Source organism: Alosa sapidissima, chromosome 23 (assembly GCF_018492685.1).
Source record: "Alosa sapidissima isolate fAloSap1 chromosome 23, fAloSap1.pri, whole genome shotgun sequence".
In the NCBI taxonomy this organism is placed as follows: domain Eukaryota; kingdom Metazoa; phylum Chordata; class Actinopteri; order Clupeiformes; family Clupeidae; genus Alosa; species Alosa sapidissima.
In genome coordinates this window covers 23,255,821-23,270,924 of record NC_055979.1, presented here as the reverse complement: position 1 = coordinate 23,270,924, position 15,104 = coordinate 23,255,821, and the positions used below count along the sequence as shown (strand labels likewise).

The following is a 15,104-nucleotide window of genomic DNA, read 5'->3' as shown; positions in this document are numbered from 1 at the left end:
TATACTTCATCCCTTTTTAATATACAACATAATCTCTGTATACAAAGTGTTTGTTTTGCATCATGTATAGAATATACATGACCGTCCAAAATAGGACCCAGGGATCAGGGAAGAGGAAAGGGCTGAAGGCGTTGACAATGTGTGTGCATTGTTTTTAAAATTCATTAGCACGTATTGGTGATGAAGCTCTGGGCAACAAATCAGGGTTTGATTCCACGGTCACAACTAACCAGGGAAAACTGCATTTGTACACCGTTGGCACACGTGAAAAAGAAAAATCATTCAATACATCTATGTCTAGCCAAAGCAATACAATTCATATTTCAAACTGCAGTTTCTACACAAGTAACATTTGGCAATCGTCTTCAAGCAAATTGAACTGGTTTCAGTATTACAACATGTTTCTAACAGGATTATATGGCCTTTTGGCACCCAAAGGTGAACACAAATGTGACGACCACTTTGGAGAGGGTGCCTGAGTAACTGAAGCACTTCGCTGGGAAAGAGCCAACAAAAGGAAATCAAGAAGCATGTTGAATTGTGTTCAGACTACGATAGCATATCAACACTGGGCGGAAGGCAAAAACTCTGGGCCCAACACCTGGATACCCTGCTTGTAACAGTCCTTAAAGTCCCGAGGACAATGGCAATACACCTCAACACGATAAAAAGTAAAATAAAATCCTCATATCCCAGCACACAAAATGAGTCAAAACCGATCATCCATTCGCTATTATATAAAAACAGGTGGTGGGGGAGACCTCAACTATTGCCAGACTCCCTATCAACAGCATGTGAGAACGGGACCATTTTCCTGGCCATAGATACTCTTATCACCCCCTGGGGGAACAGCTGTTAATCACATTTCTGGTGTTCAGGCACTCCGCACAAGCTCAGTCGGTGAGGACGACTCCGTACAAGCTCAGTCGGCGAGGACGACTGTCCGCAGCTGGTCTGCCTCATTCATGCTGATGGTTGCTATGGCGCCGTCGTTGAATTCGAATGACGTCCCTCCGTCTACCACCATGCAGGCGTCCCAGCATCGCGAACGCACACACACCCTGAGGGGAAAACAGCAGGAAGTGATGTCAGGACAGACACACACACACACACACACACACACACACACACACACACACACACACACACCCTGAGGGAAACAGAGCAGGAAGATTCCATGTTCCCTCCCACATCTGTCAACTTTCGATTTCAAACAAGTTCGTAGGGATTTATTTGCGACAATAAATTAGTAGCTATACCAAGAAAATACCTTAATATGCTGGAATTATCATGAACTACTCCATCAACTTTTTTTTTTTAAAGTTCATGCCTGTTTTGTTCACACATTGTATAATAAGTATTCATTCATGTCTCGAGAAATCAGGGTCAATAAGTCCATGTTCATATGACATTTTTAGGCTTTGGTGTAAGTTCATATTCTCTGCAATTTGCGTATCTGTTTATTCTAGCCTAACACATCTGTATCTCCTTCATTCTTCCATCCTCCTAACGTTACTTCCTCATTTCCTTGACAAAATTAATTAGAAGGCGGGATTAGGAAAAGAGGAAGGAAGGAAGGATAGACAAAAAGAAAAAATGGCATGAACCCCCTATGCAGTTTTGGCAATTTCTTTGCGGTTTCCTCACTTTTTGCTCGCAGAGTATATATTTTACGACACTCCTCGCTCGATCAATCTGCCGTTTCCTCTTTCCCTGTTCCTCTGACAACGGTTTACTCACTTTTTTTCGCCAGCTCTGCCATGACGAATGTCTGAGAAACTCCATCGCTACCTTGTTCTAGCTGGTGCCTGGCGTGCATGTGTCTAGTGCCGTAAAGCGAGACTTTCTGACTCTGAGGGCGGCGGCTAGCCGGACCAAAGTGGAAAGACTGTTTTTTTCTGCTCACAGGCGCTAGGGGGAAGCGAGACGGCCACCATTTAACCCGGAAAAAGTCATACAGTATAACCATTCCATTGACTCCAAAGCTGTTGAGTTAAGGTATATTAAGCTTAAATAACTGCATAGCTCCACTTTAACAAGAGCAACACCACACTTTCCTGTTTGACAGAACAGATTTTGAAACCTGATGAAATCCTTATTATGACTTACGTTATTTGGTTAAGGCCACCACTACAACCTATTTCACTTTATCCAGCCATTCATCCTTCAGCCACACGCATGCCAATTCATCCTTCAACCACAAGCACATACAGATGAAATACAGTCTACCCACTAACAAGACTAAACCAGAGCCCTTAAATGAGTTAAACTATGTTCATTAATGCCAAAACCAGAGCTTTTAAATGGGTTAAACCATGTTCATTAATGGCCAGCAGCCAGTGCTCGTGTAAGATCACCTGCTGGCGAAGCCTCTCTGACGGCTGTTGGAGAAAACTCTGTTGACGATGGGTTCCCTGATGCTGAAGAACAACTTGCTGTCCTCCGGATTGAAGACCAGCTGCTTGTTATATTCCTCCGTGACTAACAACCACCCATAAAACACAGCACTTGATTAATAGTGTAACACACACGTCTTTGAATCCAATGTCGTTCTCTATTATTAGCTATAAAGGCAACCCAAGTACGCAGACATTCACACATAAGTCTGGAATAAATTAACAATTACAACTTATGTGTAGAATGTTGACAAAATGGTTCAACTCACCATCTCTAATGAAATTGTCATACAGGGGAATGTCCAGGCCAGTTTTAGCTTTACCTATAAGAAGACATCGGTCATAAAAAAATAGTTTTGTTTGGCAAAGTAAACTTCAACACACTTTGTTGTGGACCTACCTATTTTGAGGACATCCTCCACAGCCTGCTCTGCCAATTTGTTGATGTTATAAGACCTGCCAAGAAAGTTGAAAGCACTAAATGGCACTGTTCGAACTCAACAAATATACAGAATCATATTGAATATCATTATGTTCTGCAGCTTGTGTTTCCAATACCAGGCTTTGGATCCAGTTCCAGTGCAGATACTGAGCCCTGAGCTCTTCTGTTTCTCCCATGGCCCGTTGTCGATGGAGATCTCGTAGTAGGAGGCCCTATGGAGCGAGAGGGTGAGATGGGGTTTGAAGGGTAAACACTCCCCCCTGTGTCAGTCGCAGATCCACAGGTGAGGGCCCGACCCAGTGGGCAGAGGCGATGCAGGGGGGGGGGGAGGTGGTGGCGGTGGCAGTGGGGTTCACCGAGGGGGGGTTAATAAGAGACAAACATGCTTAGACTCACGACTCGCACAGGACTAAGTGAGATATCACTCAAAACACGGGGCATCACACAAGTGATGTCAACACATGGATTCTGGGTATGACATCACTGTACAGACATGGGAGGCAGACTGGTGTGATCATGTGGTTTCCAGTGATGGAGGCACTTTTGGGCGAAGGGGGATTAGTAGGTGTACCTGCTGGACAGAGACTCCCCAATGAAGACCTCATTCAGGCCACGGACCGGAAGTAGACGGGGACCCGAACTGCCGTCGTGAATACCTGTCTCAGATATGCACATACACACCCATGTTAATACCTGTCTCAGGCACGCACACATACACACCCATGTTAATACCTGTCTCAGACACGCACACATACACACCCATGTTAATACCTGTCTCAGACACGCACACATACACACCCATGTTAATACCTGTCTCAGACACGCACACATACACATACACTTGTTAATACCTGTCTCAGACACGCACACATACACACCCATGTTAATACCTGTCTCAGACACGCACACATACACACCCATGTTAATACCTGTCTCAGACACGCACACATACACACCCATGTTAATACCTGTCTCAGACACGCACACATACACATACACACACACACACACATGTTAATACCTGTCTCAGACACGCACACATACACACCCATGTTAATACCTGTCTCAGATATGCACATACACACCCATGTTAATACCTGTCTCAGACACGCACACATACACACCCATGTTAATACCTGTCTCAGACACGCACACATACACATACACATGTTAATACCTGTCTCAGATATGCACATACACACCCATGTTAATACCTGTCTCAGACACGCACACATACACATACACACACACACACACATGTTAATACCTGTCTCAGACACGCACACATACACACCCATGTTAATACCTGTCTCAGACACGCACACATACACATACACACACACACACACATGTTAATACCTGTCTCAGACACGCACACATACACACCCATGTTAATACCTGTCTCAGACACGCACACATACACACACATGTTAATACCTGTCTCAGACACGCACACATACACACCCATGTTAATACCTGTCTCAGATATGCACATACACACCCATGTTAATACCTGTCTCAGACACGCACACACACACATACACATGTTAATACCGGTCTCAGACACGCACACATACACACCCATGTTAATACCTGTCTCAGATATGCACATACACACCCATGTTAATACCTGTCTCAGATATGCACATACACACCCATGTTAATACCTGTCTCAGACACGCACACATACACATACACTTGTTAATACCTGTCTCAGGCACGCACACATACACACCCATGTTAATACCTGTCTCAGACACGCACACATACACATACACTTGTTAATACCTGTCTCAGACACGCACACATACACACCCATGTTAATACCGGTCTCAGACACGCACACATACACACCCATGTTAATACCTGTCTCAGACACGCACACATACACACCCATGTTAATACCTGTCTCAGACACGCACACATACACATACACATGTTAATACCTGTCTCAGACACGCACACATACACATACACTTGTTAATACCTGTCTCAGACACGCACACATACACACCCATGTTAATACCTGTCTCAGACACGCACACATACACATACACTTGTTAATACCTGTCTCAGACACGCACACATACACACACACTTGTTAATACCTGTCTCAGACACGCACACATGTTAATACCGGTCTCAGACACGCACACATACACACCCATGTTAATACCTGTCTCAGACACGCACACATACACACACATGTTAATACCTGTCTCAGGCACGCACACATACACACACATGTTAATACCTGTCTCAGGCACGCACACATACACACACACACACACACACACACATGTTAATACCTGTCTCAGACACGCACACATACACACACACTTGTTAATACCTGTCTCAGACACGCACACATACACATACACATGTTAATACCTGTCTCAGACACGCACACATACACATACACTTGTTAATACCTGTCTCAGACACGCACACATGTTAATACCGGTCTCAGACACGCACACATACACACCCATGTTAATACCTGTCTCAGACACGCACACATACACACACATGTTAATACCTGTCTCAGACACGCACACATACACACCCATGTTAATACCTGTCTCAGACACGCACACATACACACACATGTTAATACCTGTCTCAGGCACGCACACATACACACACACACACACACACACGTTAATACCTGTCTCAGACACGCACACATACACACACACTTGTTAATACCTGTCTCAGACACGCACACATACACATACACATGTTAATACCTGTCTCAGACACGCACACATACACATACACATGTTAATACCTGTCTCAGACACGCACACATACACATACACTTGTTAATACCTGTCTCAGACACGCACACATGTTAATACCGGTCTCAGACACGCACACATACACACCCATGTTAATACCTGTCTCAGACACGCACACATACACACACATGTTAATACCTGTCTCAGACACGCACACATACACACCCATGTTAATACCTGTCTCAGACACGCACACATACACACACATGTTAATACCTGTCTCAGGCACGCACACATACACACACACACACACACACACACATGTTAATACCTGTCTCAGACACGCACACATACACATACACTTGTTAATACCTGTCTCAGACACGCACATATACACATACACATGTTAATACCTGTCTCAGATATGCACACATACACATACACATGTTAATACCTGTCTCAGACACGCACACACACACATACACATGTTAATACCTGTCTCAGATATGCACACATACACATACACATGTTAATACCTGTCTCAGATATGCACACATACACATACACATGTTAATACCGGTCTGAGGCATGCACACATACACATACACTTGTTAATACCTGTCTCAGACATGCACACATACACATACACTTGTTAATACCTGTCTCAGATATGCACACATACACACACATGTTAATACCGGTCTCAGACACGCACACATACACACACATGTTAATACCTGTCTCAGACACGCACACATGTTAATACCGGTCTCAGGCACGCACACATACACACTCATGTTAATATCTGTCTCAGACACGCACACATGTTAATACCTGTCTCAGGCACGCACACATACACACACATGTTAATACCTGTCTCAGACACGCACACATGTTAATACCTGTCTCAGACACGCACACATACACACACATGTTAATACCTGTCTCAGGCACGCACACATACGCACACATGTTAATACCTGTCTCAGACACGCACACATGTTAATACCGGTCTCAGGCACGCACACATACACACACATGTTAATACCTGTCTCAGGCACGCACACATACGCACACATGTTAATACCTGTCTCAGACACGCACACATGTTAATACCTGTCTCAGGCACGCACACATACACACACACACACATGTTAATACCTGTCTCAGGCACGCACACATACACACACATGTTAATACCTGTCTCAGGCACGCACACATACACACACATGTTAATACCCGTCTCAGGCACGCACACATACACACACATGTTAATACCGGTCTCAGGCACGCACACATACACACACACACACGTTAATACCCGTCTCAGGCATGCACACATACACACCCATGTTAATACCGGTCTCAGACACGCACACATACACACACATGTTAATACCTGTCTCAGGCACGCACACATACACACACACACACACACACACACACACACACACACACACACACATGTTAATACCGGTCTCAGACACACACACACATACACACACATGTTAATACCTGTCTCAGGTACGCACACACACACACCGGGAGCCTACTACTGCCAGATACAGTGCTCACAGGACATACAGACGCACATGTGGAACTTATCACAACAAAACAATAAATAAAGTAAAATAATAAATATGTTATAAGGAGAGGATGTAACCATTTCTGTCCCACAAAAAAAGAAGGTATATACGTACAAAAAAATAGGATGGATATGGGTGTTTGTGTTTCATGCATTGAGTATCAGTTAGTAATGTCTGTTTGGGTCTGGGTAATGGAAACTTCAGTGAAAGTGAAAGGTCTATGAAAGTATAATGTCTTTAAATTCTAAATTACATTAATACATTTAAAAAATATAGTTAACTAAAATATTTGTTCACATATTTTGGATGTACTATTATTTTCCAGAAGAGAAACCTCGTTGAAAAAGACAGAGGAGTATAGTGTCAAGATGGTAATAACATGCTGTTCCTCCTCAAACAGGTAAACAGGTAAGCAAATACAGTTTTATGTTTTCTTATTTTCTTTTCTGGGGAGCAGCATCTAATTACTCAAAAAGATGCATTCCCTCTATATAGCATCAGAGTTATGTTTATACTTTGTAGCAAAAGACGCTTGTTTAGTTTGTTTATTATGCGCTTCTCAACTGTAGGGGGACACCAAAAGCAAATCTTCTATAGTGCTGCTTTAAATGTTATTTTTTAACAGCATCTAATTACTGTATCTCAATATAAAACACCTCTGTCTTTTTAAGTGTGTGTGTGTTCTCAAGCATCAGGCATGGATGTGTGTGAGTCTGGATGAGGAAAAAGCAGCAACAAGTCATCAAGTGAATAACTGAGTGACAAGAACTATGAAGAGTTATTTTAGAACATACAAGAAGTTAAACTTGTTTTACCCTAGACACCCACAGTTATTATCCAAACAAAAGATATGCAATATATTTCAGACCGCGCTCAATTACACATTTAAGGAACCTACTGGAATCACTCTGGCATATGAGTGTGTCCCATAGACTAGGGCTGCAGGATTTGGGGAAAATATCTAATTGCGATTTTTCTGACAGATATTGCGAATGCAATGTGTGATATGATTTTTGAATGTCAATGAATTGATTCAGTTTAATATTCCAAATCTCTTTTAATTTGTGCCACCCCTGATTGGTGAGCACGCCTGGTGCACAAGAAGCACAGCACCCTCGACTGACTACGAAGCTCACCAATCACAATTCCTGTGCCCCTCACACACTACGCATACCCACCAACCAGAAGTGGCATAGTCAAGGAGGATGAAATGAATATAAAAGTCAGAAATGTGAAAAAATTAACTGTGCACGATTATTTGTAGCATTTGCGATTAGGTAATCACGTTGGTTCATATTGCGATTACGATTGCGAGTGTGATAATTGTGCAGCCCTACCATAGACACACAAACACACACATACACACACATACACACACAGGTGTGTCCAAGCAAGCAGTGTATGTGCACCAGTGTGTTTCTGTGTGTCCTTGGTGACATACGGCTGTCTATTTGGGTAGTGATGTGGTGTGTGTGCCTGTGTGTGTGTGTATCTTTGGTGACATACGGCTGTCTATTTGGGTGGTGATGCGGTGTGTGTATCTTTGATGACATGCGGCTTGCTATTTGGGTAGTGATGCGGCGTGTGTGTCTGTGTGTGTGTGTCCTTGGTGACATACGGCTGTCTGTCTGGGTGGTGTTCCGGTGCGCTTGGCTGTGTTGCTCCAGGCTAAGCTGCTCCTCATGCAGGTCCACTGGCGTGGGGTTGATGCCACTGCCCTCCAGATGCAGACGTATCCGCTGGCGCCACTGCCACCTGGTGGACACCGGGGACATGGCAGCCATAAGTTAGGCAGTGGGGGAAGGGCTCAGAATTACCCAGCGTTTATTAATAAGCACTGCAGTTCCAGGAAGCAACAACTCCACTAGGCACTATTTTAATATTATACGATGCACCACTGCACTAGGGCAGAGATCTATAGACTGCATATGTCACATGAAGATAGGACTCAACTGAGGAGAGGGGAATCTGATCCCAGAACAGCAATTCTACATGCTGAAGTGTCTGAAATGAGTCTGAAGCAGTTCACATGTTCAGTAGCAGGACTGCTGGTAGAGGTGACACATACCTGAAGTCACCTCTTCGTAGTTTCTGCAATGCCTCAGAGAATGCATGAGTGTAACGCACTGGCAAGCACAGGTGGCCCTCTGACCTGTATGTATGTATGCGTGCGCGCATACACACACACACACACACACACACACACACCACACACACACACAAACAAAACCAAAGATAAACAGAGTAGGTCTATAAATGTCAAATCCATGGCATGAGAAAACACCATATGCTAGTTTAAATCCAAACTAGCCTCGAACCAGCTAAAAATGCCACTTCTGCAACTTTCTACAACTTTCTGAACATCCTTGTTTTGCTCCTTGAGGGAAGAAAACCGTACATTCCTCACCTTTCTGGATCTGTGTTCACACCGAGAACAGGTTTGCTCTCGTCACAAACCTTACTGGCTACCAATAGCATTGTTCCATCACCTGGAGCAAGACACATAACAGAACAGACCGATGATTTCTTCTTACAGTTTTTTTCAGTCGCTAACAAGCGTTTGTCCAACCAGTTGTCACATTTTCAAAACTCTAAATACAGTTAGCACAGCATCTGTCTTTTGTGGCCATACCATTCACACATTTCATGTCATTTTCACACGATATGCAGTCAGTGAACACATTTCCACAATGCTTACATTTTCTTAACAGACAAGCTATACCTCCCAACAAAATTATGGATTGTTTTTGCAGTATTTACGAATGTTAACACACAACATCCCACAATAGCAAAAACAATATTCCAAACCTTAGATACAGTATAAAAACCTCTGCTTCTGCAATGATATCAGTTCAAAAACAATATATTTCAGCTGATAATAAACAAACAATTGAATAATTGACACACAATTGATTTATGTTGGGTAAATTGGGCCAACCACAGCTGATTCCAGTCTGGCTTAGACTCAGTGGCAGGGGTTATTTTTTTCTATTACATTGACACGTATACAGTAAAAGGAGGACTTTGAGGAGTGATGTTTTTAGAAAGAGAAACAGAAAGACACAAACACTGTAATGTCTGGATGAGGAAGAGTAAGAGCAAGGGGCCCAGGGAAAAGAGCAGGCCCAGTGAGAGATGCAGTGAGAGATGCAGAAGCAGTGAGAGGAGCAGGGCCAGGGAAAAGAGCAGGCCCAAAGAGAGGGCAAGGTAGAGGTGTAAGAATGCGTGGTGGTGGCATTCCAAAGGTTGCAAGTGATGAAATTCGTGCCACTATCATTGACCATGTAATCAATGCGATGTTGATGAAAACATGTGGCCTAACCCTGAAGATCCTGAAGATCGCAGAGTTTAGATGCAGTAATTTTGTGCTTTTTTTAGTCCCCCCCCCCCCTTTTTATCTGGGCTTTTTGCTGTTGTTTTTTTGTTCAGAATGCTCTTGTGTGTTTCATGGATATTTTGTTGTTCACTGTAAGCAATACTGTAAAACTTTTTCTGTTTGATCATACTGTAAACAGTATTTCGACTGTACCTCCTGTAGTAAACAGTAAAGGAAAAAATAAACTGATTTGCTTTTTACTGGAATGCTTTTGAATGTGAACATAACATGTGGACATACAGTTCCCAACCAAGACATTTAGTGTAAAAATTGCATGCAAATACCTGTAAAACTGAAACATAAAAGTCTATGCAGTTTTTGTAATGTCAACAATAGCCAGTATTTTGAAACCTGGTGTACTTTGATTGAATGCATGTACCTTGTGAAGTGAAAACAAGTGTCATTCTTTGACAGAATAATTTAAATTTGAGTCAGATTTCCAGTGTTTTGGTAAAGTTAGTGTGTGCAGAGAAATATGTGTTAGTAATATATTTAACAAAATGTGTTTGAGAAGAAAATTATCCATTTGGCCAATTGTGTTTTCTAGGTGTGAGTCTGTGTTAAGAGTTTAGAAAAAGTATCTGAAGTATGGGTAAGCGCTTGTTAGCGATTGAAAAAAAAAAACTGTAAGTGAATACAAATATGTGTCAAGTGATTTGCTAAAGGTTTGCATGCACATGTTCCAATGTATCGTAATAGTAAAAGCAGATAAATGTTATTCTCCACAAACCTCCAGCCGATATGATGGCATCAGCCCACTGGACAATGGTTTCATCATACTCTCCCCGCTTGGCCACGCGCACCTCAATCCCCTCTTTTCTGCAGCACCCACAGTGGACAGACAGTAATGCAGTTGGGTTATTAGTTATTACACAACTGACTTTACAAGTTCATATGAATATGATAGCGGTTGGGTTATTAGTTATCACACAACTGACTTTACACTTTCATATGAATATGATAGCGGTTGGGTTATTAGTTATTACACAACTGACTTTTTCATGATATTTCATGTCAGAAGCATCCCACTTTTTGTAGATTTGAACCAGTGCCTGACTCAAAGCTAACTCTAAGGGTCAGATACACACAATCTTAAACAATTTAAATGATAAACAAGATCATCTTACTGCAAATTTTCCACAATGTGTCCGACGTTGTTCGTATGGATGTTGTGTCTTTCCAAAAGTCCACTGTAGCTGGATCCTTTTAGTGCGAGCTACCAAATCCAATTGAACATGGAGTACCATCAACATAATCATTATTCACTAAGATCTTGGAGTTAAACATTTCAGAGATCATGTATGAGCAGTTTGTTTATGTGTTTTGAGGCCTGGCAATGTAAACAATTGCCCACACAATACACACAGTAAGACCATACACACAGGAAGAGAACAACAAAGGTGTAGAACACCTTTAAACGCTTAAATCCATCATTTAGTTACAGGCTATTCATTGTAAATTGATCTATACAAATGTATGTTTTTGAAAAACAAAATAAACAAAATTACCGTGAAGATGTAACTTAAAATATTTTAGGAATGTGTGTTTATCACATTTACCAGCTGTTTCAGATCCTCCTCAGATAGTCCTGCATATCGGTATCTTTGCTGCTCAAATTCATATCTTGTAGTCTTTGTGACTACCGCAACTCTAGATGGCATAAAGCCAGTATCAGCTGCCGTTGTAACCTTCCTTATGCCAGTTAGCCACGCTTTTTTGCCACAGCATGACCCTCTACCAAGCAACGTCACAACTGGACGACCAAAGCCTGTTATTTTCCTGAAACTGAAACTCATTTTACCTACTGAAATCTCCCAAACGCTGGTTTCCGAACAACTTAAATCGCGTCTGTTAAGCGGACAAAACGGCTAGCCCAGGCTCAATCCTGACCTTACCGGCCACTGAAGGTGCAACCCTGTACTTAAATCACATTATGAATGAGGTGTTCTTCCCAAGCGCTTTCCATAGCACGTGCCTTACAACAACAACACCATGCTGTCTGTGGACGCAATCTGTCTAAAACAATGGAAAGGTTTCGCTGACTATATTCTAGCACCAGAGATTGGCTAATAATACAAACTAGGGTGACGTACTGGATTCTACTAACTTAATGTTAACTGACCAAAGTATCTTAATGTTAATATTAAAGTATCTTATAAGATTTGTCAATGTAACGTTAATTTGGTTGCCTATATCGACCCACGACACATCCGATGGTGTTAACTTAAACTACTTTAACGTTACATATGTAAAGTCAGGAGCATGACTTAATTGATAGAATCTGTCTGACCGATTGGGATATTAACAAGCTGCCCATGTAACGTTTCTAGCATTTTAGTTAACGAATTGTCAAATAGAAGTTTAAGATAGCCAGTGGCTGACCGCTAACGTTAATGTTAGCTAATGTTGGTTACATTCCATGCAAACTCATACAGCTAGCGTTAGACTGACATAACACCGTTTTATCCTCAGATGTCCTCTGTATTAACGTGGTACGTTCTACAGCTGATAGGAAACACTAATATAATGTTAGACGTAATGTTACGCCTTAATAGTAGGTCTCTAAAAACAACAGAAAGTGACGAAAAAGACAAACTTGCCGTGCAACTCTTGCCAGATAGTCTGACAGCTAGCAAGCCAGTACGGTTTCACAGGTGTCCACTCCACTTTTCCAGCTAGCGAGTCCTTGTAAGTTAGCTGACTAGTTACTGTTCAACGCAGAAGCAAGCCAACTTTAGACACCATGAATGCACTAATGACATCCTTTCATTTCACGCATTGCTAGATGCTACGCTGAAAATGGTCTGTAAAACCACTAAGGCGACGGTAGGCTACTTTGAAACCCCAACAGATAAGGCGCTGCCCCACTAGTAGTTCAACTTTCAGTTGCCCTCAGAAATGTAGTGGCCAGTGGAGTCGATAGTAAACACTGCGCGATTGCGCTAGCCTACTTGCTTGCTCTGTAGGTCGCGAAATGTTGTGTCACCTATGTGTCACGTACAACTCGTGCGCAGGGCAGTGACGCATAGCGGTATGATTGGTCAATGAATGATGTTAATAAGGGGTGTGACAAGGGGATTCGACAGTAAAAGAAATGGAAAGGATTCGACTAAATGTAGCCGCCAGCAGCGGCTTGTAGCTTGCTGTGCGTTCACAGGCACGGGAAAAACATTTCCCCCAGTGAAAGCATTATCATTCACGTGGGCAACTGGGAGGGCTCGTCGTCACGCTGTACTTTGTTATAGGGAGGGAAAGTAATCTCATCGCCATCTAGTGGTTGCGTTCCTAGAGTTTAGCGGAGTGGATGGGATTTTTTTTTAGAAAAAATATATCTCGGTGCACATTGGGATCTTAATTTAATGCCTTCCATATGTTAGGCACTGGGGTCACCTCTATTGCTTCAAGTGGTCATACCTTATTTTTAGGATCAGTTGAATTGTTTTGAGTTTTTGTCGTAACACGGTGATAAGGAACTACAGCTGCATGTGACGTCACATGTTTGGGCGCTTAATCTCTAACTGATCAATACGCAATTTGCTTAACTGGCTTAACATATTTTTGTAATAACGGAACGTGATGTAAACCGCGTGGTGATAACCTTTATGTCAGGATAACTGGTGTTGTGCTTCTACTCACATGAAGAGCTAGCTGTAAGTGTTAAGTGGCAATGCTAACCAGGCTAATAAACAAACCATGCTACTGTGAGTAACGTTGAAGAGTAAAGTCACGTGACTTCTTTTGTAGTTCGTTTATGAAACAAATAGGAGCAATTTCGATTTTCTTAAATAAGGCAAAATAGGGTCTGACATTTTCACAGTTAGAATATTATTACTGTATACACACTGAAAAATATTTTTGGTGGATAACATCGCTGATTTGGCTTCACAATATTTTTTTTTAAATAGGTCTATGGGACTTAACATTGGAGCTGCTCTTCGATAGGAACGCAACCACTTGGGGCGCTGGTTTTCACTTTCCCTCCCTATGGTGCATTCATGGCACTTGGGAATGACAAGGACCGCCCCCTGGCTACTTTGTTTTTCCCACAGCAAGTGTTCATGTGCTTTGCCGTTGGAATGTGTGACAAACACAGATGCTACAACAAAGGTTTAAACATACGCTCACTAATCCTAAATAAACAACTTTATTTGCTTAAAATATAGTGTAAGACGCTTGTGAAAGAAAGATGTGCAGCTTTCAAGTGACAAAAACAGCAAATTCCCAAGTTCACATTAAAACTGTTGGACATGAAAGGCCACATGGACTAGCCTACAAACAAACTACAAAGTGATGACAAAAGTGATGACGAGCCCCTAACTGGGCAACTCTGTTAGCAAAATCTAGCCCCAGTTTCTGACCTCTGACTCACACATTAGGCCTACATGACGTGTATGATGCAGAATGATGATGTTTTCACTGGGAAAAAGTTTTTTCCGATGCCCATGAACGCTAGGTTAGTCCATGCCTTTCATGTCCAACAGTTTTAATGGAAATTTGCCATTTTTGTCACTTGAAAGCTGCATATCCTTATTTCACAAGCGTCTTACACCATATTTTTAAGCA

General features: G+C 42.3%; 1 protein-coding gene across 2 annotated transcripts; it reads right to left on the bottom strand.

Annotated features, from left to right (window-relative positions):
* Positions 1–13,528, bottom strand: nadk2 (NAD kinase 2, mitochondrial). 2 transcript variants are annotated; one of them, XM_042079699.1, is made up of 12 exons: positions 12,101–13,528; positions 11,669–11,757; positions 11,272–11,360; positions 9,573–9,654; positions 9,234–9,317; positions 8,784–8,920; positions 3,410–3,494; positions 2,955–3,098; positions 2,797–2,852; positions 2,666–2,719; positions 2,358–2,481; positions 1–1,061 (listed from the first exon to the last, which is right to left on the bottom strand). In XM_042079699.1, exons 1-12 carry the CDS (start codon positions 12,335–12,337, stop codon positions 923–925), a joined length of 1,320 nt encoding a protein of 439 aa, XP_041935633.1. In that variant the 5' UTR covers positions 12,338–13,528; the 3' UTR covers positions 1–922. The 2 variants fall into 2 exon arrangements, with proteins under 2 accessions (XP_041935633.1, XP_041935634.1); XM_042079700.1 differs by having other exon boundaries at positions 2,955–3,050; positions 12,101–13,527.
* Between the last annotated feature and the right edge of the window lie 1,576 nt (positions 13,529–15,104).